General features: G+C 47.8%; 2 protein-coding genes across 4 annotated transcripts in view; one reads left to right on the top strand and one right to left on the bottom strand.

Moving 5' to 3' along the window:
• A2M (alpha-2-macroglobulin) overlaps positions 1–7,983 on the top strand; it is a 29,347-nt gene extending 21,364 nt beyond the window's left edge. The window contains exons 26-36 of the mRNA XM_064720779.1: positions 877–1,033; positions 1,336–1,410; positions 1,685–1,850; positions 2,872–3,095; positions 3,472–3,690; positions 4,047–4,174; positions 4,524–4,614; positions 5,860–5,928; positions 6,316–6,418; positions 6,983–7,024; positions 7,803–7,983. Of these exons, the coding sequence (XP_064576849.1) occupies positions 877–1,033; positions 1,336–1,410; positions 1,685–1,850; positions 2,872–3,095; positions 3,472–3,690; positions 4,047–4,174; positions 4,524–4,614; positions 5,860–5,928; positions 6,316–6,418; positions 6,983–7,024; positions 7,803–7,828 (1,300 nt within the window). The 3' untranslated portion in view covers positions 7,829–7,983. The remainder of the gene's footprint in view (positions 1–876; positions 1,034–1,335; positions 1,411–1,684; positions 1,851–2,871; positions 3,096–3,471; positions 3,691–4,046; positions 4,175–4,523; positions 4,615–5,859; positions 5,929–6,315; positions 6,419–6,982; positions 7,025–7,802) is intronic.
• Positions 7,984–9,739: 1,756 nt separating this feature from the next.
• LOC135451436 (alpha-2-macroglobulin-like) overlaps positions 9,740–26,093 on the bottom strand; it is a 36,834-nt gene continuing 20,480 nt past the window's right edge. For all 3 annotated transcript variants that reach the window (XM_064720610.1, XM_064720619.1, XM_064720630.1), the window contains exons 19-36: positions 25,752–25,980; positions 24,546–24,672; positions 23,824–23,945; positions 21,432–21,483; positions 20,710–20,793; positions 20,430–20,606; positions 19,464–19,548; positions 19,123–19,279; positions 18,789–18,863; positions 16,489–16,654; positions 15,394–15,617; positions 14,799–15,017; positions 14,315–14,442; positions 13,875–13,965; positions 13,230–13,304; positions 12,921–13,023; positions 12,311–12,352; positions 9,740–10,864 (exon numbers count right to left, since the gene is read on the bottom strand). In XM_064720610.1, coding sequence (XP_064576680.1) covers positions 10,839–10,864; positions 12,311–12,352; positions 12,921–13,023; positions 13,230–13,304; positions 13,875–13,965; positions 14,315–14,442; positions 14,799–15,017; positions 15,394–15,617; positions 16,489–16,654; positions 18,789–18,863; positions 19,123–19,279; positions 19,464–19,548; positions 20,430–20,606; positions 20,710–20,793; positions 21,432–21,483; positions 23,824–23,945; positions 24,546–24,672; positions 25,752–25,980 — 2,182 coding nt within the window. In that variant the 3' untranslated portion in view covers positions 9,740–10,838. The remainder of the gene's footprint in view (positions 10,865–12,310; positions 12,353–12,920; positions 13,024–13,229; positions 13,305–13,874; positions 13,966–14,314; positions 14,443–14,798; positions 15,018–15,393; positions 15,618–16,488; positions 16,655–18,788; positions 18,864–19,122; positions 19,280–19,463; positions 19,549–20,429; positions 20,607–20,709; positions 20,794–21,431; positions 21,484–23,823; positions 23,946–24,545; positions 24,673–25,751; positions 25,981–26,093) is intronic.

The raw sequence follows: 26,093 nt of genomic DNA, 5'->3' as shown, positions 1-26,093 counted from the left end.
AAGTTGCAGTGGCAGCTCTTCTAGACTAGCATCTGCTGAAAAGTCTGCTGGAAAAGATGGTTCCATATGGAAACATATGAGGAAACACAAGTGGAAAGGTTGATAATCCAAGAACAGTGCTGAATGGTTTTTTTTCTAACTGTATTCTACTAAGCAAAGACAGGCTGGAGGAGCATGTGTGTTGCCGTTTTGACTTATTGAAAAGTTTTGACTTGCTCCTATATACCATTGTCATGTGTTTTCAATTTCAAGTAAGGATAATAATGGAAGAACTCATCACCCTCAGTTTGCTTTTAGTTTCTGAAATGGTAATTGGCTTTTGACAGCATGTTGGCTTCTTACCACATGCCTGCTTCTTCTCCATAACTGCTTGCAACAACTCTTAACAAAAACTCTTTTAACATGTTCTGCTTTACTTTAAAATTCTAGGAGAGTTCTTAGAAACCCATGAAGCATGGATTTACGGTTTAAGAGTTCTACCAGCAGACCATGAGCTTGCAGGAATTTAATTATTCTTCCTTGTAATTTTGAGTACTTCTCTTATGCATATTTAACTAATTGGCATGCAATTATGGATATTTTTCAAAGAGCTTTTTTCAAAGACAGATGAACTATCGTTGTCCTACAAACTATAGCCTCAACACAAAGAGATCACAGGGTTTTTTGAGCCAAAACTGAGAGACAAAAATCAAAGTGGAAAGCAATTTTTGGACAGAATTTTTTGACATGAGGATATAATATACATGCTGTCTGACTAATTGGCCCACAGTTTCCCAGGTCCTCTCACATATTTCCAGATAGATGAAGTGTGCATGGGCCCTCTCAATGGAAATGGGCAACAGGCCTGCTCAGGCCCTTTCTTTTTCTCACTTTCAGGCTCACAGCCTTTGTCCTCAAGTCCTTTGCCCAGGCCCGGCATCACATCTTCATAGAGGAGAGGCACATCCAGGATGCTTTGCACTGGCTGTCCTACAAACAGAAGGAGAATGGCTGTTTCCAGAGTTCTGGGACACTCCTGAACAATGCCATGAAGGTAACAAGTCTGCCTGGTTGTTTCTTTGTGAGGCTAGAACTTGGCCATAAGTCAGATGGGGCCCGTTGATCTTCTTGAGCACATAGGGAGATGGGATATTCCCATGCCAGTGGCAAACGTTGGGGAGGGAGCCACACAGTGTTCTGTATTTATTGGAGGTACCTTCAGGTCAGCTGCAAAAGGAAGGAGGCAAGCTAAAGGACTGCAATGCAGAATAGTGCATTGCTCCTGCTGGAGTGGGAGAAAAGACTGAGGCTATGAAGGTGGGTGGGGTCAGCATCTGCCTTTGTGTTTCCCTGCAGGGTGGAGTGGACAACGAGGCCACGCTGACAGCCTACATCACTATTGCGCTGCTGGAGATTCCCCTGCCCGTGACTGTATGTGTCTCCATCCTAACTTGGGCCACTTGTGCTGTGTCAGTCAACACAGTAGTGACCACAATTTGCTCCAGATTGGAAAAATGACTGGGTTGTTAAGCCCTGTGGTGTAATAACTGTCATGTTTGCTATATCTGGGAGACATTGTACCCTACTTCTTTCTAGACCTCCTTCCATCAGTCCCCTCCTGAAAGTTCAGTAGGATGGTGTGCCTTCAGTAAGGCAAAAGCCTCATTTCTCCCCACCCTCCTAATCACTGGCTTCCTTTCCCCAGCACTCAGTGGTGCGGAATGCTCTGTTCTGCCTGGAAACAGCAGCAAACCAGAAGGAAAACCATGTGTACACCAAGGCACTGCTGGCATACGCCTTTGCCCTGGCAGGGAACAGGGACCAGCGGAAGGCATTGCTTGACTCACTTGAAAAGGAAGCTGTGAGAAAGGGTGAGTGTTCCTTGTGGTGGGACGTGGCTTTCACCAGCCTTACACCGTCCCTTGGTGTAAGATGGGCGTTTGCTGGTGGGGCAGTGGCTGCAGGCACTGGTCTCTGTGGGTGGGGAAAGGTGCAGGGAGAGGAAAGACTTGTGCAAATGTATTACTTTTCTGAGAGGTTTCTCTCAGGGCCCAGTCCTTCTGTGCTCAGAGGGAGCTCACCAGGAAGCACCAGGCACCATTCCCTTGGTGCTCAGCCCTTGGGGGGCTCTGCTCCCATCTCTCCTCAGCCCCCTCCTCTCGCCATGCCAGGCACAGCTTAGCAAAGGCTTAGCAATGCCCAGGGACATTCCTTCCTTCCTTCCTTCCTTCCTTCCTGGGCATGAGCTCAACACAGAACAAAGGTGTTCTTGTAGAGCACAAGGCATGTCAGTCAGAGGAGAGATGGGTGTGCTGAGAGAGAAAATGAGCATCCAGGGCATTTTGGAGGCTGCAGCACAAGTTCTGAGTCATCAGGGGAAATCTTGTAATCCTTCAGAATTATTCTGTTTAAGTCGGGCTAGACAGTGTGTTTAATTAAGCTGTGGGGACTGGAACTGTGAAGGGAGTACTCCACACACCTGTTGCCTTCTCTACCTGCAGGTGACTGGGTAAGTGGGGTAAGCCCTGATCACATTCTTTGGGCCATTTGGCCTCACAGAGTTTGTCACTGCCTGATCCTGGCATCTCTACTCACAGAGGGAAGGAGTGGCATCCTCCTGAGGTCTCTGGTTCCCTGCAGTGCCCAAGTCCATAAATGTCAACATGAATGTGGAGTCTAGGACAAAGTGGTGTCTAGGCCTGACTCTCAGCAGTCTCACACTCATTGTAAACCTGCACAATGTGCAAACCTGACCCTTCCCACATCACCTTGCATGACAGACACATTGCGGAGCTCCATCCTCCCAGCTGGGTCAGGCAGCAGGTCAGGAAGTCCCTTGCAGTATTTACCAGTAACAGCTGCTTGCTGTCTCTCTCCCTGGCTCCTGTGAAGATGGCTCTGTTCACTGGCAGCGGCCTGGCAGGGAGCCCGAGGCTGATCTCCCGTTCCATCGCTACCGAGCTCCCTCTGCAGAAGTGGAGATGACGGCCTACGTGCTCCTGGCCCAGCTCACCTCACAGCCAGCCCCTGCCCAGGAGGAGCTGGTTTCTGCCTCCCTCATTGCAAAGTGGATCAGCAGCCAGCAGAATCCCAGTGGAGGCTTCTCCTCCACCCAGGTGAGCTGCTTCCCTCTGGCCACCTCACACATCAAGGTGTCCCAGAAGATGGCACATGTCAGAGAGCCAGGTGGGAGAACAGGAAGTTTTGTCAGGAAGGTGGGAACTGTAGCCCTGCAATGGATCCTTGCAGTACCTCCCATGGCTGCCAGGTTTCTGAGAGGCTACAGAAAAAAGATACCAGGCAGTGCCCCTGGCAAGGGAAATACACTGAAGCTGCCCTTTCCTTCTGTTTTTACTTCTTAACACTTTTGGAGAAAGTGAGGACGGAGGGGAGTGTGCCAGCTGGCAGAAAGGGCAGGCTGTAGGAGGACAAGCTACAGGAGGAGAGGCTCATTGCATCCCCTGCTGGGACACTGGGACTCGTCTCTTTCAGGACACAGTGGTGGCTCTCCAAGCCTTGTCCCTGTACGGAGCTGCCACCTATGCCAAGAGCGGGGCAGCTTCCAAAGTGGCCCTGCAATCTGGAGGGGACTTCCAGCAAGACTTCCAAGTGGATCCCAGCAACCGGCTGCTGCTCCAGCGCGTGCCCCTTCCCCAGGTGCCAGGGGAGTACAGCGTGGAGGTGTCTGGTGAAGGATGCGTCTACCTGCAGGTGAGGCTGACGGGCACAGCTGGCATCCTGGAGGGGAGCCCCTGGCCAGCCTGGAGAGGACACAATCATAGGATCATCCAGGCTGGGAAACACCCTGAGATCATCAAATCCTTCCATTGAGGGAGAGGAGAGTAAAGGACAGAGAGAGGGGAGAGGTGGAAGGCTGTGGGTAAAGGGCAGAGGATAGAATGAGTAGAGGGATGTGGAAGAGAGAGTGGGACTGAAGGAGGGCAGTGTCTGCAGTGTGGAGAGGCTGTGAGAAGTGAGGAGGCTGGGGGTGAGAGGGTCCCCTCTCTCCCACGTGGAGCACACACACGCTCACAGACACTCACGCAGAGCTGCTGGCTGTCCCCTAGACCAGCCTGAGGTACAACGTGCAGCCCACGCAGGAGGAGGCGCCCTTCCTGCTGCATGTGCACACAGTCCCAGAGGCCTGCGGGGACTCCACGGCTCACAAGGTCTTTGACATTGCCATAAATGTCAGGTGAGTCTGCATTCCGCTATGAGCTTTCCTCTTGAGCCCTGGGAGCTGGGGGAGGTGTGGTTGTGCCCAGGGTGAGGCAGTCTGAGAGTGCGGCACATTCCTGGGGAGGTGGGCAGGGGGCGGCTGTGCCATGAGGACAGGCTCTGGAGGAAGGACTTGTCCTGCTGTGTGGGCAGCCCAGGGCTGGGCTACTGGGAGGCTGTGCAGATGAATAGGAGAACCTGGAACAGCTGGAGAGGAAGGTGCTGGACTGCCAGGACTCAGTGGGATGCCAAGTGTTATGGAAAAGCTGGAATCGTGCCCAGGTCTGAGTTGATGTGCTGTGGATCTTTGTTGCTTTGTTCCTCAGTTACACAGGGGAGCGCAATGTCTCCAACATGGTGATTGTTGATGTGAAGATGCTGTCAGGATTTGTCCCTTTGAAGTCCTCAGTGAGGAAGGTAGGAGGTTTTGTCATACAAGCAACATTCAATCATAGAGTCATTATGGTTGAAAAAGATCTCCATGTGCGACCTTCCACTAAATAGAACTAGACCCACTTATTATCATATCACAAAGTGCCCCATCTACTCTTCTTTTTCAACTTTTCCAGGAATCATGACTTCACTACTTTTCCACAAAGCCTGTTCAAATGCTTAATCTCTCTTTCAGTGAAGCAATTTCTCCTAATATTCCACATGAATCTCCCCTGTCACAACTTGGGGACATTTCCTCTTGTTCTATTACTGTATGGCTGGAAGGAGAGACTGTTCCTTGCCTCACTGCAACGTCCTTCCAGGGAGTGGTAGACAGCAATAAGGTTCCCTCGAGCCTCCTTTCCTTCAGGCTAAACAATCTCATTTCCCTCTGCTACTCCTCATAAGACTTACATTCCTGTCCCTTTTCCAGGATCATTGTCTTTCTTTGGAGTTACTCCAAAATCTGGAGTGAGGGGTCCAAAACTGAGTGTAGAATTCAATGTACAGCATCACCAGTGTTGAATACAAAGGGAAAACATCCACTTTCTTGTATTTGAGACACTTTTTAAATGTCTGTAGCAAATGACAAAACTTCTGCTTGATTTTGTCACTGTCAAATTTGCACATTTGACATGTACAGTAGTCTCTTTTCATACATGGCTTAAGGCCAGCACAATGGGAGATGACGTGATCAGTCTAAGAAAAAATAGAATAAGTAATTTTTTCTTTAGACTGATGATGGGCATTTTATTTTCACCGTGTCCCAACAGCTTCCCATAAACATTGTCTGTGCATAGTACATTCAAAAATAGTGCTGTTTCCTTTTTCCTTTGGCTGATCTAGAACCATCTTATAACACTGTGACTCTTTAGGTGTTGGGTAACAGTTTGAGATGCTGATTAGGTCCATGAATTGGAAAATAAAGTCGGTGCACAACTAGCAAGCCAGATGGAATGTATTTTAATTTAATTGTTCCATCACTGTGTTTGATCCAGTGCTGAGGCTTTTCTGGAGCCAGGTTGTGCTTCTTCAGCCAGCCTAGTGAAGGGAGGGCTGGAGACCATGATACTTGTGTGGCCCACCCAGGAGACAGTTCTGTGCTGCTGGCTGGCTTAGTTCCCTGAGTACTGCAGTATTTCATCCAGACTCCATCCCACCCACAGGGCTGTGCAAGGGGCACAGGGAGACCTCCTTCAATGCAGTAATATCTTGGTCTTCTTTCTTCAGCTGGAAGCCCACCCTGTTATTGAGCGCACAGAGCTGAATACCAACCACGTTCTACTATACCTGGAAAAGGTGAGGATGGGGCAGAAACACAGGCATTGGGAAATTTGGCTGTGTAGAGCAAAAAATCTGGACTCAAAACTACCATTCCTCTGCTAAGAATGGGACTGAATAATTTACTGTCTTTTTCTGACTACAAACTTCAAATTTTTAGACTTAATGCTACTACTCTCCCATCCCTCAGTCAGCATTCTGTCCACCCTGTGCACCAGCAGAGCCTCCCCGAGGGTGGGGAATGGTCCCAGGGTGTGCCCCTGCCCCTCAGCCAGCCCTACAGTGCTGTGTCCCCCCAAGCAATGGTGGCCAGGGAGAGTGTGGGTACCTGGGCTCAGTGCAGAGGCACAGGGGAGCCCCTGCAGTACAGAGCCCCCCTGAGCCTCTTCTGCTTCTCTTTCCCAGCTGGGCAGGGAGAGCCTCAGCTTCTCCTTCACGGTGGAGCGGGACATCCCCGTGCAGGGCCTGAAGCCAGCCCAGGTGAAGGTCTATGACTACTATGAGACAGGTGAGTGCCAGCAGTGCCCGTGGCAGCCAGCCTGGGCAGGGCACACGTGGAGGGGCACGGGAGCTGTGGGGACCCGCAGCTGCCCCAGCCTGCCACTGCCACCCCAGCCCTGCCTTGAGCTCTGGGAGGGCCGAGGGACTGGGGCAGAGCCATCCATGCTGGGGGTGCCGTGTTCATTTCTGGCCCTGCAGGGTGGCCCTGCCTGTGCTTGCAGGCAGACCTGCTGCTCCTTGGGCCTCTGCTGTCCTGGCTGCTGTGCCAGGGTGGCAGTGACAGAGCTCTTTGTGCCCACCTCAGCCCAGTGTGCTGGGAGGAGCTGTCTGAGCAGCCCTTGGCTGCCCTGGCAAGGAGACCTGCTGGAGCGGCCTGTGTGGGTGGCTCTGCCTTGCTGCCACTGCCCCCAGACACTGGGGCTGCCCCATCCCAACTGGCATCTCTGGGGGAAACTGGGGATTCTGACACCAGCCTGCTCTGGGGGCCTGGGAAAAGCATCTCTGTGGCACCCATCCCCCTGCCAGCAGTGCCAGGGGTCATGACAGCTCTCCCTTCCCTTCTGTTTTCCAGATGAGTTTGCCACACAGGAATACAGTGCTCCCTGCGCCACAGGTAGGTGCACTCGAACAACAGAGGTGTTCCAGCAGGGACTGTTGCAGTTGTCTTGAACTAGAGTCTTTGTAGATCTTGTGTTTTCTTGGCCTGTGTTTTCTTGGCTACACTCAGCATTTGCCTCACTGGGCCTACTGCAGTCCCCATGTCAGTACAGAGACCAAAAGCAATGCTGCCACCCAACTTCCTCTGTAAGATCAGATATAGCTTTCATTTTCCTTCCCTGCAACCTGGATATTACTGCCTTTGTTTGTACAGTGGCAATTGTCTTTTCCTCTGTGATGGTGTCACTTTATGCAGATAAGATTTGGGTCTCCCTTGGGATGAAACATCACACTTTAGTCTTTTGTGTCTCTGCCCTTTTTAGGGCCACATCTGCTATGCTGCAGACGCTGAAAGGTACTGAGGAATTGTCTCCCAAATACCTTGGTGAAATGTTGGTGTTATTCACATCTCTTTAACGAGGACCTTTCAAACTCTTCCCTGGGCTGATTTTGCTTTCTCGTGGGAAATGCAGTTGCTGAGAGATAATGTGTGCTTGGATAGCTCATGTATCTCCAGGACAAATCTGCTTCCCCTCTCTGTAGCATAGATATTTTGAATGTGTCCAGTCATCCCCATTCTGTTATCTGTCTGCAACTGAGCATTTTTAGGTGAAGCACTTTCTCAGAGTTTAACAGGCTTGTACTCACATAGCCACCAGAACACAGAGACATCCAGGGCTCTGGATACTATTCACTAAAATGTTTATCTCACTTTGTTTTTTTCCCACCTCCAGTCGAGGCAGAACAAGGAAATTCCTGAAGAATGCATCTTGTCGGAGCCTTGCTGTATCAACTCATGTATTTCTGCCCTGGAAGGTCTTGTTAAGGATGGGATATTGAAAAGTTAGAGGAGGACACCTCAAAAGCAAAAACGAAGTAACACTGTAAATAAATTAATTCTTGATTCTCATCAGATGTCTCTGGCCCTGTTTTCTGTTACTGTTATGCTTGTGTCTCTTCCTATCCATGTCATGGCCTGAGATTTCAATCCAGAGCCATCCATGGAAAGGTGGTGTTTGAGAACTCCTCAGGAATACCAGAAGGCAGAAAGCTTTTAGTAGTTGGGAGGTTTTTCTCCATACTTGCCAGTTGTTTAAGGGAGAGGACATTGTATCTCATCCATTACGTACTGGAAGTTTGTCACTCTGCCTTTACAGGGAGTGTTTTCTGCAAGGTGATCCTTGGACGTGAACCTCTGATCACATATTGCCTTTGCACTGTGAAATCACAGCTGTGAGGTGCCAGGACACTGTGAACCTGTCCAATCTCATCTTTTGCAGCAGCCCAGATAGAAGTGAAGACCTGTGGGCGTTCCCATTCTTTCAGGGTCTGCTTGTTTCTAAACAGCTAAAGTGAAGTCAGAGAGGGACTGGGACCTTCAGGGAATTTTCAGAAAAATTCATAGAATTCAGAAAAATTAATAGAATTTTTTAGGTTGGAGAGGGCTTTAAGGTCAAGTTCTACTATTAACCGAGCATTGCCCAGTCCTCTGCTAAACCATGTAGGGTTGCATGGAGTTGTTGTGACCCAAGTGTAGGACCTACCACTTGGCCTAACACCACTGGCCTTGACCCATGGATCCAGCCTGTCCTGATCCCTCTGCAGAGCCCTCCTGCCCTCCAGCAGATCCACACTCCTGCCTAGCTTGGTGTTTCCTTCAAAGGATGCCCTTGATGCCCTCAGGTCATTGATAAAATAAAGCAGGAGTGGCCCCAACACTGAGCCCAGTGGTGACCACCTGGATTCTGTAGCTCCATTCACCACCTCTCCCTGGGCCTGCCTATCCAGACAGCTTTCTACCCAGCAAACAGTGCACCTGTCCGAGCAACAGGCAGTCAATGTCTCCAGGAAAATACTGTGGAAAAGTGTGTCAAAGGCTTTACTGAAGTCTAGGTAACCTACATCCATGACCTTTCCCTTATCCATTGATTGGGTCACCTTGTCATAGAAGGAGATCAGACTGCTCAAGCCGGACCTGCCTTTCCTAAACCTCTGCTAGCTGCGTCTGATCACCTGGTTCTCCTGTATGTGACACATGATGGCACTCAAGATAATGTTAGGCAAAAGTTCAACCAAGAACCACTTACATTTTTCATAAGAACTTTATCATCTTATCCTCAGTGGAGGTCCGTAGATCTCCTCTGGGCTGTCTGAGTAATTTTTTTTTTTTTCTCCTTCACAACTAGGCTTATAGTGCTTCAGCAGATTTCAGTGGGGAGGACCTGGCTTCATGTCTCGTAATTTGGGCTAAACATTTTTCATGTACATTTTCCAAATGGTTTCTAGATGTCTCACATGGATGCAGAGGCAGTCAGCCTCAGTTCAAGAGGTCATATGGCACCCTGTGTGTTTTACTTACATGTTTCTACATGCAGAGGTGCCTTTCACCCTGCCAATGTGGGCTTAAGCAAATATACCTATAGGAGTCACTTATATAGCTTGTTTCACAAATACAGACCCTCCTTTCTCTGGAAAAGCAATTGCCTCATGGTAGAAAAAATAGATTGCTATATTACTTCTAATTCAAAACAAAATGCAATTTAACTGTATTATAAATCTTGCTCAGCTGTCACTGAAGCTGGTTCATTCCACAGTCCCCTCTGAATATGAAGTGTCAAAAGGCCTTGAGTGCGTAAACCTCAAACATAACAGAATACAAAGTGACATAATATTAATATCTAGCAAAATAGATGAAGAATTTTATTTGTTCTCAATGACACTGTTTGTGCAGGTACACTAAACCAAAAATTGGATGAAACAGCCAACTGAGCATACTTTGGATGCACAACATGCCATGATACCTAACAGCATTTCATGAGAATAAACAGGCATATAAGATTTTTTGCATTCAGAAGTTAAAACCACAATTTCATGAGACAAAATAAAGAAAGGGGGATCATTCCTGAGGGTGTCTAAGAGGCCTGTAGACAGTTTCATCAAAGCAGCTATGTGTTTTAAATGAATGTACCATTTAAATTAGACATAGGCAAGTAGGTTAGTGGCAAATGCCATTAGCTTCTTCTTGGGAATCTCCCAGAAGCAGCACACATGAGATAATGGAAACTTCCACTAGAAGGCTCAATCTTCAACTGGAGACCAAGCCATTGTAAGGCAGCAGCTGAAGGCATGATGCATGCACACATCCCCCCTGCCCCCCTGACACTCTCTAATCACTGAAGAGGGAAGACTCTGTCTCCTCCCACTTTTCTACAAACAAGAAACCATCCCAGGAGGGGTGTCTACAGGGAAGGTCACAGAGGCTGAATTTCATGTAACATTAGTTGATCTTCCAGGCTGCCTAATGGTGGGAGACATGGACAGGCCTCTGCAGAGACCAGTTCAATGGAGGATGGGGTTTGTAAGCCAGGGGAGAGAAGTGGTTCCAAGAACTACCTATCCTTCCCCATGGATTAGACTCCATCTCAGATGATAAGTTCAGAGAACATAACACAGAGACAGATACATTAGAAAGGCTGACCTCCACTTAGATCATTCTGTCTTCTTTTTTTCCTCCCCTCACTTGTTAGCCTTATTTCCCTGCACACAGGCATTGTTAGATGGGTTACTTTTTAACCTAAGAAGCAAGGGAGATTAAAGCTGTGACTGAAAGATGAGCAGAAAAAATCAGAACAGAGAACAAATTGTTCAAAAATCATTGGTGAGTACAGTTAATTTATTTGTAAAGTTCACTTCCCATTCCATGCAGGCATTATTAATGTCATGCTGTGGTGGTGGTGAGGCAGGCAGGTTCCAGCATCTGGGAGTGTTCTTCAGTCATTTCTCTGGTCTGCTTCCTCTACAAGGATGAAAGAAGATGGGAGGGAACAGGAGTCAGAGAAATATGTCCATCTGCTTTCTAAGGTTGAGAGACAAAGGGAGCAAGACGTGGATGTGGAAGCCAGGTTGTGTGTGAAGAACAGTACAGGAGAGAGTTGCTGTTTTACCAGGGTGGAGGGTCATCCACAGCACTCACTACTTGTGTCACCTTCAAGGCAGTGGGAGGTTGAGAGAGGGCTGAAGTTCTCCCTGACCCACTGGGAGAGATAAGAAGAGTGGGATTTGTCACAACTGAGATGTGCACAGTGCAAACAGGAAAAGCTGGCTGGTGTACCAGCGAGGTGTGCTCTGTTTATTTCTCTGCAAAGAGTGGAAGGAAAGCACTGCACTCTGTTGCTCTACTATACAGGGCAGTGAAGGAAGCTTGGCAACTGAGATCTGCCTTCTAGTCAGTGCAGGCCACCTCTGTACACTTAGACTAGTGGACAAGCCTCTTAAGTGGCAATTTCCCATCCCCCTTTCCAAGGAAGATAAAATCTCTGCCTTTTATCAGAACTGGGGAAAAGTAGCCTAAAATCTAAGGTCTCCCCATGAGGCTCACACTGGACAAGCAGACCACACCAAAACACACTTTGGAAATGTTTCACTGTCCACTCGATGTTTGGACTTATGCACATTTTTCCATGAAGGGAGGCTGTAGGTCCAGAATCAGCAGAAATCAGCTGTACCAATGGACACGGCCTAGATTAACAAGCACTATGGAACAGAAGTGTGACAGTTCAGACTCTTCTATTTTTCCAGTTAGAAATGCTAAAGGAGATAAATGCCACCATTTACCACCAGCAGAATGCAAAGCTTTTGCCTTCTCCAAGTCCAAATCACTTTTTCTCTGTTCTCAGGTGTCACAGTCAGGTCCTGTGAAAAGCCATTTCCCAGGAACTCTGCTTTCCAGAAGCCTCCATATTCCAAACACCTAAATCTGAGCTATTGATGGAAAATAAGACCTGCCATTCTTCATATTGGAAGACTCCATATAGGACAGGAGAAATAACCTTGGTCAGACCATGTTACAGAAACTCCTAACTTACCTGTGCTCCTAAGCCAAACACACATGGCCTTGCATTGCAGAGAATCCCCCAAAGATGACAGTATTCTGTCCTGACAGCTCAGACTCCAAGTCAATACTGAGGGCTGCCTGCCCAGGGTTATGAGGCACAGCAGTGTCCTGAGAGGCCCTGGGGCAGCAGGAACTTTAGCAGGAGGCAGCTGTTCCTCCAGACAGCAGCAGCCAAAGGCAAACTTCCCATGTCTGTAACACCCATGCTCTTTATTTTACACACAATATCTGTGCCTGTTCGTTGGGCCAATGTCATCCAAATTCAAACAGGAAGAGACAAGTGTTGTCTGGAAGACCAAAAATATAATGAAGAAGATGGAGAGAGCAGTGAAGGAAGCAGTACCCTACCTGTGGTGCAGGGAGCACTGTATTCCTGTGTGGCAAACTCATCTGGAAAACAGAAGGGAAGGGAGAGCTGTCATGACCCCTGGCACTGCTGGCAGGGGTATGGGTGCCACAGAGATGCTTTTCCCAGACCCCCAGAGCAGGCTGGTGGCAGAATCCCCAGTTTCCCCCAGAGATGCCAGTTGGGATGGGGGCATCTGTGCCAGTGTCTGGGGGCAGTGGCAGCAAGGCAGAGCCACCCACACAGGCCGCTCCAGCAGGTCTCCTTGCCAGTGCAGCCAAGGGCTGCTCAGACAGCTCCTCCCAGCACACTGGGCTGAGGTGGGCACAAAGAGCTCTGTCACTGCCACCCTGGCACAGCAGCCAGGACAGCAGAGGCCCAAGGAGCAGCAAGTCTGCCTGCAAGCACAGGCAGGGCCACCCTGCAGGGCCAGAAATGAACACGGCACCCCCAGCATGGATGGCTCTGCCCCAGTCCCTCGGCCCTCCCAGAGCTCAAGGCAGGGCTGGGGTGGCAGTGGCAGGCTGGGGCAGCTGCGGGTCCCCACAGCTCCCGTGCCCCTCCACGTGTGCCCTGCCCAGGCTGGCTGCCACGGGCACTGCTGGCACTCACCTGTCTCATAGTAGTCATAGACCTTCACCTGGGCTGGCTTCAGGCCCTGCACGGGGATGTCCCGCTCCACCGTGAAGGAGAAGCTGAGGCTCTCCCTGCCCAGCTGGGAAGGGAAGCAGAAGAGGCTCAGGGGGGCTCTGCACTGCAGGGGCTCCCCTGTGCCTCTGCACTGAGCCCAGGCTCACACACTCTCCCTGGCCACCCATGTTCTGGGGATGTTAGCAGTGCTCTCCATCTGCATTTTGTGCTACTGCCATTGTGCTGCAGAGCTCAGTGTGTGCCCCATGGCAGCACTGGGTTGGTCCTCACCTGCTCAATGTACAGCAAAACGTGGTTTGTGTTCACTTCTGTTCGCTGGATCTGGTGAAACCGTGTGTTTGAGAGCTGGGAAAAAGAGATGTGGAGGAGGTTGATGTTCTGAAGGGAAGTTAGTCAATCTTCTTCAATTTCTCCCCACCACTAAAATCTCACCATGTAGGGCTGAGAAGTAAAGCACAGGAAGTGAACTTCCCAGAGGACTTGTCAAACACTCTTCTATGAATCCCCACAAACTAAGACTTCCCCCATCTCCCACCTTCTCAGGATCCTTCACCTTCTTGACACAAAAATTGCATGAGGGACCAGCATTGTCATGGCTGTCATATATCTCCCAAGGCTCCTGAGTCCCTGATATCAGACCTGATGTCTCCTTCCATCTTTTGATCTGGGGCTAAACACCACATATAACTGCAAGCTACCACAAGAACTTGAGAAGTGGAAGGGAATGCTGCTACTGGCATCCCTCATGCACCCCTACTCCAGAGCTGAGGGGTGGAAGACCTGGAGGAAAAGATGGACAGGTCTAAGAGTGGAGAAGATTCCAGGAAAATAATTAAATGCTACTTTAAATAAAGAAATGGATGTCCCATATTAAAAACAGATATACTCAAAGAAATGCTTCACACAGCACCATACCTTCCCCACTGAGGACTTCAAAGGGACAAATCCTGACAGCATCTTCACATCAACAATCACCATGTTGGAGACATTGCGCTCCCCTGTGTAACTGAGGAACAAAGCAACAAAGATCCAGAGCACATCAACTCAGAGCTGGGCACGATTCCAGCTTTTCCATAACACTTGGCATCCCACTGAGTCCTGGCAGTCCAGCACCTTCCTCTCCAGCTGTTCCAGGTTCTCCTATTCATCTGCACAGCCTCCCAGTAGCCCAGCCCTGGGCTGCCCACACAGCAGGACAAGTCCTTCCTCCAGAGCCTGTCCTCATGGCACAGCCGCCCCCTGCCCACCTCCCCAGGAATGTGCTGCACTCTCAGACTGCCTCACCCTGGGCACAACCACACCTCCCCCAGCTCCCAGGGCTCAAGAGGAAAGCTCAGAGCGGAATGCAGACTCACCTGACATTTATGGCAATGTCAAAGACCTTGTGAGCCGTGGAGTCCCTGCAGGCCTCTGGGACTGTGTGCACATGCAGCAGGAAGGGCGCCTCCTCCTGCGTGGGCTGCACGTTGTACCTCAGGCTGGTCTAGGGGACAGCCAGCAGCTCTGCGTGAGTGTCTGTGAGCGTGTGTGTGCTCCACGTGGGAGAGAGGCGACCCTCTCACCCCCAGCCTCCCCACTTCTCACAGCCTCTCCACACTGCAGACACTGCCCTCCTTCAGTCCCACTCTCTCTTCCACATCCCTCTACTCATTCTATCCTCTGCCCTTTACCCACAGCCTTCCACCTCTCCCCTCTCTCTGTTCTTTACTCTCCTCTCCCTCAATGGAAGGATTTGATGATCTCAGGGTGTTTTCCAGCCTGGATGATCCTATGATTGTGTCCTCTCCAGGCTGGCCAGGGGCTCCCCTCCAGGATGCCGGCTGTGCCCATCAGCCTCACCTGCAGGTAGACGCATCCTTCACCAGACACCTCCACGCTGTACTCCCCTGGCACCTGGGGAAGGGGCACGCGCTGGAGCAGCAGCCGGTTGCTGGGATCCACTTGGAAGTCTTGCTGGAAGTCCCCTCCAGATTGCAGGGCCACTTTGGAAGCTGCCCCGCTCTTGGCATAGGTGGCAGCTCCGTACAGGGACAAGGCTTGGAGAGCCACCACTGTGTCCTGAAAGAGACGAGTCCCAGTGTCCCAGCAGGGGATGCAATGAGCCTCTCCTCCTGTAGCTTGTCCTCCTACAGCCTGCCCTTTCTGCCAGCTGGCACACCCCCCTCCATCCTCACTTTCTCCAAAAGTGTTAAGAAGTAAAAACAGAAGGAAAGGGCAGCTTCAGTGTATTTCCCTTGCCAGGGGCACTGCCTGGTATCTTTTTTCTGTAGCCTCTCAGAGACCTGGCAGCCATGGGAGGTACTGCAAGGATCCATTGCAGGGCTACAGTTCCCACCTTCCTGACAAAACTTCCTGTTCTCCCACCTGGCTCTCTGACATGTGCCATCTTCTGGGACACCTTGATGTGTGAGGTGGCCAGAGGGAAGCAGCTCACCTGGGTGGAGGAGAAGCCTCCACTGGGATTCTGCTGGCTGCTGATCCACTTTGCAATGAGGGAGGCAGAAACCAGCTCCTCCTGGGCAGGGGCTGGCTGCGAGGTGAGCTGGGCCAGGAGCACGTAGGCTGTCATCTCCACTTCTGCAGAGGGAGCTCGGTAGCGATGGAACGGGAGATCAGCCTCGGGCTCCCTGCCAGGCCGCTGCCAGTGAACAGAGCCATCTTCACAGGAGCCAGGGAGAGAGACAGCAAGCAGCTGTTACTGGTAAATACTGCAAGGGACTTCCTGACCTGCTGCCTGACCCAGCTGGGAGGACGGAGCCTCCGCGATGTGTCTGTCATGCAAGGTGATGTGGGAAGGGTCAGGTTTGCACATTGTGCAGGTTTACAATGAGTATGAGACTGCTGAGAGTCAGGCCTAGACACCACTTTGTCCTAGACTCCACATTGACATTTATGGGCTACAGTCCCCACAGCTTGGTTAAACACACTGTCTAGCCTGAGTTAAACAGAATAATTCTGAAGGAATACAGAATTTCCCCTGAAGACTCAGAACTCATGCTGCAGCCTCCAAAATGCCCTGGATGCTCATTTTCTCTCTCAGCACACCCATCTCTCCTCTGACTGACATGCCTTGTGCTCAGCAAGGTCACCTTTGTTCTGTGTTGAGCTCATGCCCATGAAGGAAGGAAGGAAGGAAGGAAGGAAGGAAGGAAGGAAGGAAGGAAGGAAGGAAGGAAGGAAGGAAGGGAGGAATGTCCCTGGGCATTGCTAAGCCTTTGCTAAGCTGTGCCTGGCATGGCAAGAGGAGGGGGCTGAGGAGAGATGGGAGCAGAGCCCCCCAAGGGCTGAGCACCAAGGGAATGGTGCCTGGTGCTTCCTGGTGAGCTCCCTCTGAGCACAGAAGGACTGGGCCCTGAGAGAAACCTCTCAGAAAAGTAATACATTTGCACAAGTCTTTCCTCTCCCTGCACCTTTCCCCACCCACAGAGACCAGTGCCTGCAGCCACTGCCCCACCAGCAAACGCCCATCTTACACCAAGGGACGGTGTAAGGCTGGTGAAAGCCACGTCCCACCACAAGGAACACTCACCCTTTCTCACAGCTTCCTTTTCAAGTGAGTCAAGCAATGCCTTCCGCTGGTCCCTGTTCCCTGCCAGGGCAAAGGCGTATGCCAGCAGTGCCTTGGTGTACACATGGTTTTCCTTCTGGTTTGCTGCTGTTTCCAGGCAGAACAGAGCATTCCGCACCACTGAGTGCTGGAAGGAGAGAGAGACTAAACCAGAGGTGATCATACTGAATTCCATCTTGGAACAATACGAATTGGGTGGTACCTGTGGACCCTTAGCATAGCATTTTTTAGTCTGGAAAAGATTTTACCCTTGTGTACCCCTTTCCTCCAGGCCTAATGATTCCTGAACAAATGGGCAGCCCAAGGCTGCTCCTTATCTTGAATCTACTTTTATTTAACATGTCTTGTTGGAATGGTTTTTCCCTGTTTGATTTAAAGACTGTGAAGCAGTACTCCAATTCTTCTTCCTTGCGAAGAATTACTGGTCTGATTGTGTTCTGGGGTAAGAGGAGCTCTCTGAAATACTTCCTTGCTTTAGGTTTACTGAATACTTGCTTTCCTCCTCCAGCTATCACCCTGATACTGTTCTGTGCTTTCACCCTCTGCTCTAGCCTTTCCTTTTTGTTTGTTTCCCCTTTTCCAGGGCATTTTCAAAAAAATTCACTTTCTGGAAGTAATATAGATTCTAGTTTGCTGGTGAACTCTATCTCCACACACACAAAAAAAAAAAAAAAAGGTGTGTTCTTTTCCATTTTCTGGAAGTTTTTTTGTGATGTTCACATTAGCAATACATATATTGGTTTAAGAGTGGAATCACTACAGCAGAGTAAAATACTTTACATGTTATTATGACTTACACACTCTGTTACACCACAAACCCTCAGCAAGACATGACTGCTCCTCATTTGTGATGCAAAAGCTGCTATAAAATTGAAAAAGCAACTCTGCAGGGAGCGCATGCCATAACCTGAAAGCTAACAGCACATTTACAGCTTAATAAAGGTTCTAGAAGGAAAAGACATACTTTTCTGTTGCTTTGTGCTTTGAATTTCACTGTTTGTGTACTGCAAGATGAAATCTTTTGTGATCCCCTTTGGAGAAAATGTTCAGCTAGTTTTAAGAAAGCAAAGAATAAAACCAAAATTGGTTGTGTCTATGCCTACTACTGTTTGTAAGGTAAATGCTGGGGAAGAGTGCAGCCTAATGGCAGGATGTGACAGTAGACACACATGCTAAGGACAGTGGTATCAAGTTTTTTATCAGGGTTTAACGTGGCTTATTTTACTTACAGAAATACTCTGTATGAGCCTTAATTACTTAAGGACTGTGCTAATCTTAGTTCATGCAGCTTAACTTGAAATGCCCCCATACCCCACTCAGATTGTGACAAACTCCTTCCTTCACATTCAGTGGCAGTTTTGGACTCAGGGAGCTGGAAAACATCCTTGTTATCCAATATGGCTCTGTCTGACAGCTTGGCTTCTAAACACAGCACATGACAGAGAAAGAATGCTCTTCTGGTGGGGTTAGTGCCATCCATGTCACCTCACTGACACAATAATTCCTTATGCTTGTCCTTGTAACACAGGATAAAACTTTGGACACAGAACATTCCCTACTACATTTGGAGCAGAGGGATTGCAACAGCCTGGCAACCACACTGGTTCAGCAGTCCTTCTGCTGTGATTCATACCCCAGTTTTACTTGCACCACCACCTTGTCTCAAAGTGAGGGGATCAGAATGACCAAACCCACACTGCTCTGATATAGGCCTTAGGCTTTCCACAGGTGCCATGATGGAATTCCCTAGAGGTATACTTTATCCTTCAATCATTAAGGATGGGGATTTCCCACAAAACCATCTACAAGAAGTAGAGAAAGTGACAATGAATGCCTGAGTGTGCCATCCCTTTTTGCAGATCTGTGGTGTTGTATCTGCCCAATAGGCCCAAGAGTGGTTCAACGGGATTGTACTATTCTAAGAAACAGAAGGAGATTTCTGTGGGTATAGAAAACCTATTTGGCATACTTCAGAAAATTAAATATTATTTAACTCACGGTCAATCCAGGCTGTATGGAGCAAATCCATTATTATCCACAGAAGAACTCAGAAAAATGTTAAATGAAATGTGTCTATAGAATGGGAGAGGGGAAGAAAATGGAGGAAGATGTTCCTTCAGTCTAGGCTTGAATGAAAAGGCTATTCAGAGAGGATAGATTTCTTCTTTCCAAAGGTAAAGGAACCTGGTAATCTGGGCGTGGGGACACTAGTAGGTCAGGTTAGTACCATCTGTGGCTCAGGTTGGGGTGCAGACACGTACAGTTACAGGCAGAGGAATCTCCAGCAGTGCAATAGTGATGTAGGCTGCCAGTGTGACCTCGTCATTCACTCCACCCTGCAGTGAAACACAGAAGTACTTGTTGATCCCACAGAGTGCCGCTGGCTTCTCCCTGTGCTACATATCTACATCCTGCAAGGACAAATTCTCCCTGGCTTCCTTTTCATGCTGAGTCCTTCAGAAGATGATGCTCTCTTCTTCCTGCTTCCTTGCTCCCTCCCACACCCCTGAAATAACTCTGTTGATTCCAGAGTGACTTATGGTCAAGTTCCAGCCTAACAAAGCCCATATGGAGCCAACCAGGCAGACTTGTTACCTTCATGGCATTGTTCAGGAGCGTCCCAGAGCTGCGGAAACAGCCATTCTCCTTCTGCTTCTGAGTAAGCCAGATCAAAGCATCCTGGATGTGCTTCTCCTCTATGAAGATGTGAGGCCGGGCCTGGGCAAAGGACTTGAGGACAAAGGCTGTGAGCCTGAAAGTGATAGAGAGAGCCAAGACGTCCTGAGTAGGCCCTGTATCCATCAGAGGTCGTATGGCCCATGTACACTTCATCTCCACCTCCATTCCAAACCCCACAATGGCCAAGTACAAGAGAACACTTAGGAATAAGAGGGCATAAAAACAGAAACAAAAAGCCAGAGGTACTGAAGTCTTACCAGGTATTTCCAACTTGCCCATAACGTGGCCCAAAGGTGCTATAAGAACCATCCCGATGTTTGTACTTCAATTGCCTTTGATACCCTGAAATGAAGAGTGAAAATATATTTCAGTTGCTGCAGTGCTTTTCAAGGAGCCATGCAAGGGAAATGCAGCAGACGTGGGACACACTGTCCCCCTTGGCTATGGCAAAAATGTGGCCTGTGCTGCTCAGTATTATAAAAGGAAGTTCAGGGAAACCCTGAACTTTGAATATCTCTCTTCTTGTGCTCTTCTTCTCTCCAAAAACACCTGGAACCTGGCTATCTGTAGTCACTGCTGCTCTCTGCCCAAGACTTCAGGACAAGAGGTAAATTCATCCCAAACTTGAGAGAAATGGGAGAATAATTCCCAAATGAGAACTGATTAAAAATGTGAGTCCTACACAGGATAGGAATGCAGAAGACAGGATAATTTTCTTTAGAGGAAATGCAATTTTCCTGCAAAAATAACTGAGTCACAACCACCCCTTGCTAGTCGGCAGATGCCCACTGTGTGCGCATGTACTGATGTTGTGTCTGTCATCATGCCCTAGCTAATGTGGTAAAATTCTGCCCTGGTCAAAGGTGAGCAATACTTTCACACCTCAATCCTAAGGAGAATTCAAGTTCTACATAAGCAGCTGCCATGATTAATGGTTATAGTCTGATTTATGTAGTTCATATAACCCTTTCTTATGGAGAGAAATCCTGAGTTATTGCTAGCCCTGGGCTTTTTCTGTGTTCCTATTTGGATGCTGCTGTCTGTCACCCTGTACCTCCAACTAAGCATAGGAATCCTTCTTACAGATCCCGTATTGAATACACCTAAGCTGCCAGTACCCTGTTCCTCTCTAGAGACAGCCTCCAACAGATCATCCAGGCCATTGGTCAACAGTGTCCTTATCCAATAGCCAAGGGAAGGGATGAACAAAGGCAAAAGCTCACCGCTCACTAAGTATCCAGTGGCCTTGGATTTGATCTCCTCACTCAGCTGCCCTGTCTTGTTCAGATAGTCCAGGACGTAGATGTTGGGGGCAAACAGGACCATGTTCTGCTCCCCACAGCCAAAGGGCATCTGGAGGAGCTGGTGCAGGTTCTGCATGGCAGTGCCCATGATGTCACCTGGGCAATGGGATAATTCACAGTGTAAATTGGCCATTAGACTGCCATTAGAAGTGGCAGTGTTTCAAAATAGCATGTCACACTTTGAGGAGGTTTCACTTACCTAGCACTGAGAAATATGCTCTGGCTGAGCCATCCACCACAGTCTCTGGGAGAGCCAAGGAGACTGTCTGCGACACTGACTCTTCTGAGATAAAAAGCAGATTAATTTGGTTACATTTCCAGATGCATCTACAATGCATGGGTAGTAGCTATCCATGGGTGAGAAAACTGAAGAGAAGTTTCCTGACTTCAACAAATCCATTCATCTGTAATTTTGTTGATGAAGTTTCCCATCATACAAATTTTGTATTGGGCCTGCAATATCCGCACACACAGGTGGTCATGGACTTCTACACGGCACCATCAACCAGTTTTGACTGACAAATACACCTTTCCCAGCCTATTTTTCTGGCCCTTTATGTTTTGGTGGGCAGACCTGGCTTACCACAGAGTCTGGTTTTTGATTTTACATCCGTTAAATGAAAGGCATTAGAGATAACTGAATCAAATCCCAAACACGCCCTCCTTGCATTGACCTGGCCAGCCTCATTTCCTAAAAGATGTGCTTCTCCCTCTCTAATTGTAGACATTGTGACATCCTCAGCTCTTCTTCCACAGGAAGAATTGTTTTCACTAACAGTTGGACGTACATCTAGTTTGTTCAATTTTATCAGATTCGTACACATTTCTTTGTAGAGTGGAGCACTCACAAATCTTTTTTCCCACCTTTGTCTTTAGTTTCTACCTTAGCAAAGAAAGTTTTGAAAAACAAATGGCTCTTACCAGATGCACAGAGCAGAGAATTGTACGTGGTTTCCACTTCAGTCCCTTCCGGCTTGGGGAAAAGGGCAAGGGAAAACAAAAGCAAAAAAGTGAGAAAAAACAGCAACAAAGAAAAGGAAGAAATATCAAAAGGGAAAGTAAAAAGCACTTTTTGAAAATTGCCTAGAAATATTTCTCCTCCATGTGCTAGACTGGGGACAATTGAGAACTGCAACCTACTGGCTAACAAGTATGAAATGTAATACATTTTCTTTTCTTTCTTTTTACTGAGAGAGGCCCTGCAGCTTCACAGGTTGAGATGGAGATAACATGCAGGGTGATGTTATCAACAGGAACACGGGACCTGGTGATCTGAGTTGCCACTCACTGTGGCCCAATCCAGCAGAGCTCTCCAGGCTGTGGTGATGGCTGAGTGCCTGGCACACAGGGAGAATGTGTATGCAAGAACTTTGACTGGTGGCAGCTAGAGCACCCCAATGCACCTACAAATGTGACACATGCACCTACATGTGATCTACAACAACCAAAATATAAATGTGTGCCACGGTCAACCGATTTATAAGTTCTAGTTTAGTCTTTGAAGTAAGAAAAGACTTCCTCTTTTCTGTTAAGATGGGTGAAAATATTTTGGAGTGAACTCAGGAATCAAATGTTTATTAAAAAACTGGTTTTTGTCAGAATTTATTTTTAGTGAGATTCCTGCACCAGTTTTTCAACCTCTAAATAGGAGAGTTCCCATTGTTTCACTACTGGTTTCCAGCATTTGCCAGCTGATATATTTTTCCCAGCATGTAAACAATGGTGTTATTGTCTTCACTTTCTCACAATCAGAATACATTGTCTCTCATTCTTCAGTATGAAAGGACAGAAAAGTATTAAAAGAGCAGGAAAACACAACAGAAAAAGAGAAAAAGTTTTCTGGATAAACTATGACAGAGCTAAATGCTTTTGTTTGAAAAGATACCTTCTTGTTTGTCTCAGTATGTCATTCTGGTATGCAACTAAATGAGAAATCCATTGTTTTGTTTGATTTCCAACAGGAAATGAAAATGTACAAACTGCAATGGTTTGAAAGATTTTCCTTTCCAGATGAGAAAATCCTGGGTGAAAAAAAAAAATCCCTCTCCCCAAAGAGCCCTCAATGAGGCTTGGATTCTCGAGGGGCAGGAAAATGCCCTGGGGCCTCTGGCACCCTCACTTCTCTCTCTCTGGGATGCACTGCCTGCTGCAGGGAATGTTGCATCCATGTGCTCAAGACAATGCAGCTCACCCCAAGCATGTTACACTGTATCCATCCCTGCTAATTAATTGTTCAGCCTTGGATGCTAATCTCCAGTTCCATCCTGTCAGGGCTTGTTGTAGATTAATTGCCACATTACAATAACAGGATAGGATGAGCAATCTCTCAGACACCCTGACAAAAGTAACTCTAATTCAGTAATTTACATTCCCTTGCCATCTGTGAGAAAAGACTTTACTGTGCTCTATCTTCCTGTATCTTCAAAGAACTAAACAAACAGTCTTTTTCCTGAAGGGGTCTGTGATATTAGGAAAATTTCCTGAAATATGTATTATGCATTCAAATCCATTTGTAAAAAAAACCAACCAAACAAAAAAAGCCTAGCAGATAGGACTGTTGTTCCATCATTACATTCCAGTTAGCAAAACATTTCCTGAAGCTACATGAATCTTAGCTCTGCCTTACTGGAAACTGGAATGTCTGCAATGTAAGGAGGACTTATTACAATATAAATTTCTCTATATAACAAGCTGGTGCTTTTTTTTGCTAATAGCTTCACTGGGAATTTTATACTGAGGATTAATTTTATGACTGGCAACTTACCATAAGAAAAGAAGTGTACAAAAGAATGTAAAAATAAAATGTTAGTTGCACTTTTTTGAACATTCTTAGAGGTGTAATAAAAATAATTCGAAACAGAATTCTTTTTAGAAATATTTGTAGATTGCAGTGACTGTTCCATATTCCACAGTACTGGCCATGGGCTGGAGGAGAAGCATAAGCTTTCTGGCTAGTGTTCTGTTCACAGCCTTTCCCTGTGATTTATTACAGGCAAACACAAGGATTTCTCATTTATCTCTGATATGATGTGTCTCGGAAAAACCCCTGTCATTATTGCCTGCCTTATTATTCCTGTCCCTCCACGTAATGTAAGACCCTGCTTTGACTGTGAGATGGCAGCACTATGAGTTATAGCCTCTATTGGCCTGTGTTCAATTTTTCAGTGCTTCTTCTGTAAAAGCTTGCAGAATAAGAGTCCCACAAGCCATTATTGCTGCTCTCATGGCTAAACCAGAAAACCTTTATCACGGAGCAGCTCTGGCTGTTGCTTTTGCTGCTTTTCTGTGCCACCAGAACGAGCGGCCCCCGTACCTCCACCAGCAGCTGCCTGATGACCGTGTCCTTCCGCCCTTTCTCAGGGGTCTCCACAATGTCATTCCCACAGGGTTGCTGGCTCTGTAGGGCCTCAGTGGTCACTGAGAACTCCACCTGCCCTGGAGGAAACAGGGGTCAGTCAGCCCTGCCAGGCAGAGCCAGGGAAATACAGGTTTGTGTTTGTGCTGGGAACTCTGTGATGCATTACAGAGAAGGTTTTCCAAGAGGAGAACTAAATCCGAGACAAGGTTTTATCTTGGTCCAGATGCAGCCTTCCAGATCCCCTCCTTTGTGATGGCCACCCAAGCAGGTGTTAGTCTATCAGCATGGAGAGTAGTGATGGGGAAGGTCTCATAAATCAAATGGTCTTTTTCTGGGAGGCTTCAGAGAAAGCAAGTTTTGATTAAAAAATTTCAGACCCAACCAAGTTAAGACAAGACATTCTTAGCTCCACAGCTGGAATGCCTGAGTTCTTTGCATGCCTGAAGGGAACTTGTGATTTCTATTAAAATGCTGGGAAAGCCATGGCCTGTAACACATCACTTGTTTAGGACCTGGAAACACTACACCCAGTGCAGTGTCTCAACCTCAGGGCTGGACTTCTGACATAGAGAAGATCCTTCCAAACAGGTTTGGAGTCACCTAGCTCCTCACACCAGAGATCTGGTGCCATACACTGCTATCTCATCCCAGTATCTTCTCGTCATCTGGTCTCTTACCTAGAGATCTTGGCGTTACTGCCCAAGCAACAGTTTTTCTTTCATTCACACAGATGCAGTAGGATTCCTCCTGTTTCCTCACTGGTACAGCCAGGAAATCAGTAGATTCAGCCAGAGACACACTGACCTGCCAGTTGTACAGAGAAGGGTCATGAGGTCTGGACGTGGAGAGAAGCTGGAGCTATTGCAGACAGCGCAGTACATGGAGCTACCTATTATTAATTATGGGTGTTAATAATTGGTAGTGGAGCTATCTATTATGGGTATTGCAGAGCAAGTGCTGCCTGACAAAGGAGGAAATTACTGAAATTTATGCAATTGTAGGAGATCAGGGAGGTAACTGTAGAGAACAGCATCTTTGGAAAGGAAATCGATTCTGGGAAAATGAATGGCACAGATCAGTCGTGCCATGAATTAAAGATCTCCCTCATGATTAGTTAGGTGAAGAGATAAAACACCAGCAGTGGGAAAGCTAGTAAGGGAAAAAAGAAAAGTAGAATAAGGGAGCAAGGAAAAGTGGAATAAAGAGCCTGAAAATAGCAAACAAAATGGGAAATACAGGGACACAAGTGAGAGTGCATTGGAATGACCGGATAAGCCCCTCCTTGTTTCAGCTTCATTCCTTTTGGAATAAAAATCTCTATTTATAAAAAACTAAGCAAAGGCGATTGAGATTATGTACTAATCCCTTCCCAAATTTTCTCTTGTCTTAATATATTAGAACAAAATGCAGGTAAGAATGGTGAAGCTATATAGCTCTCCTCAGTGTTCTAGGGACAGATGCAACAAATTACAGAAAGTCTGCATATTCCAGCAAATCTTCTGTGGAGTTTTGTGAGGTAATACTAAAGGCTGAACAGAAATATCCACCCTGGTGAACCTGGAATTTCCATTTGGGCATGCGATGATTCTGAGATCGGTGGAAAACCCAGGTTCTCTATTTCTGTAGAACAGTGACATAAATTTGTGATGACAAGGCTGGGGCTCTCAGTAGCAGCACTTCAGGCTCTGAATCAAATGCAGCTTTCAAAACTTTGACAGGAAAACACATTCCCTCTTCACTGAATACAAGGATTTGTAGATACGTACACCTACATGAAATTACATTTGCAGATCAGTCATCTGGCTTGGAACAGCTGGTTCAAAAGGGCCCACTGAAGTCTCCCCATGGCTGTTAGGCTGAGCAGAGCTGTGAGCATCCCTTACCCTGATGCAGGCAGGCAGGTAGTTGAAAACGGTGGCTTTCAGCGTGAAGGACTCCCCACGCACCACAGAGTAGGGCATGGTGAGCTCCACAAAGAAAGGCTGGAAGGCTCTGAGGGACACTGTTGGGGACAGGCCAAAGCCCGTGTCTGCTGAAGTGCAGAATGCATTGGCTTTCCACTCAGTGATGGTGTCAGGGATGGTCACTTCTAGATCAGCTTTTCCCTCAGAGCTGGTGAGGGACAGAGAACAAGATTTCAGTTGCATTCTGGTGTTCATCCATTCTCCTACTGAGCAACATCTGCTGACAGCAAACCCCTGCCCAGCTGGGATACAGGCACTGGC

The sequence above is a fragment of the Zonotrichia leucophrys genome, chromosome 1 (assembly GCF_028769735.1).
Source record: "Zonotrichia leucophrys gambelii isolate GWCS_2022_RI chromosome 1, RI_Zleu_2.0, whole genome shotgun sequence".
NCBI lineage: Eukaryota > Metazoa > Chordata > Aves > Passeriformes > Passerellidae > Zonotrichia > Zonotrichia leucophrys.
This window is presented reverse-complemented; position numbering and strand designations above follow the sequence as displayed.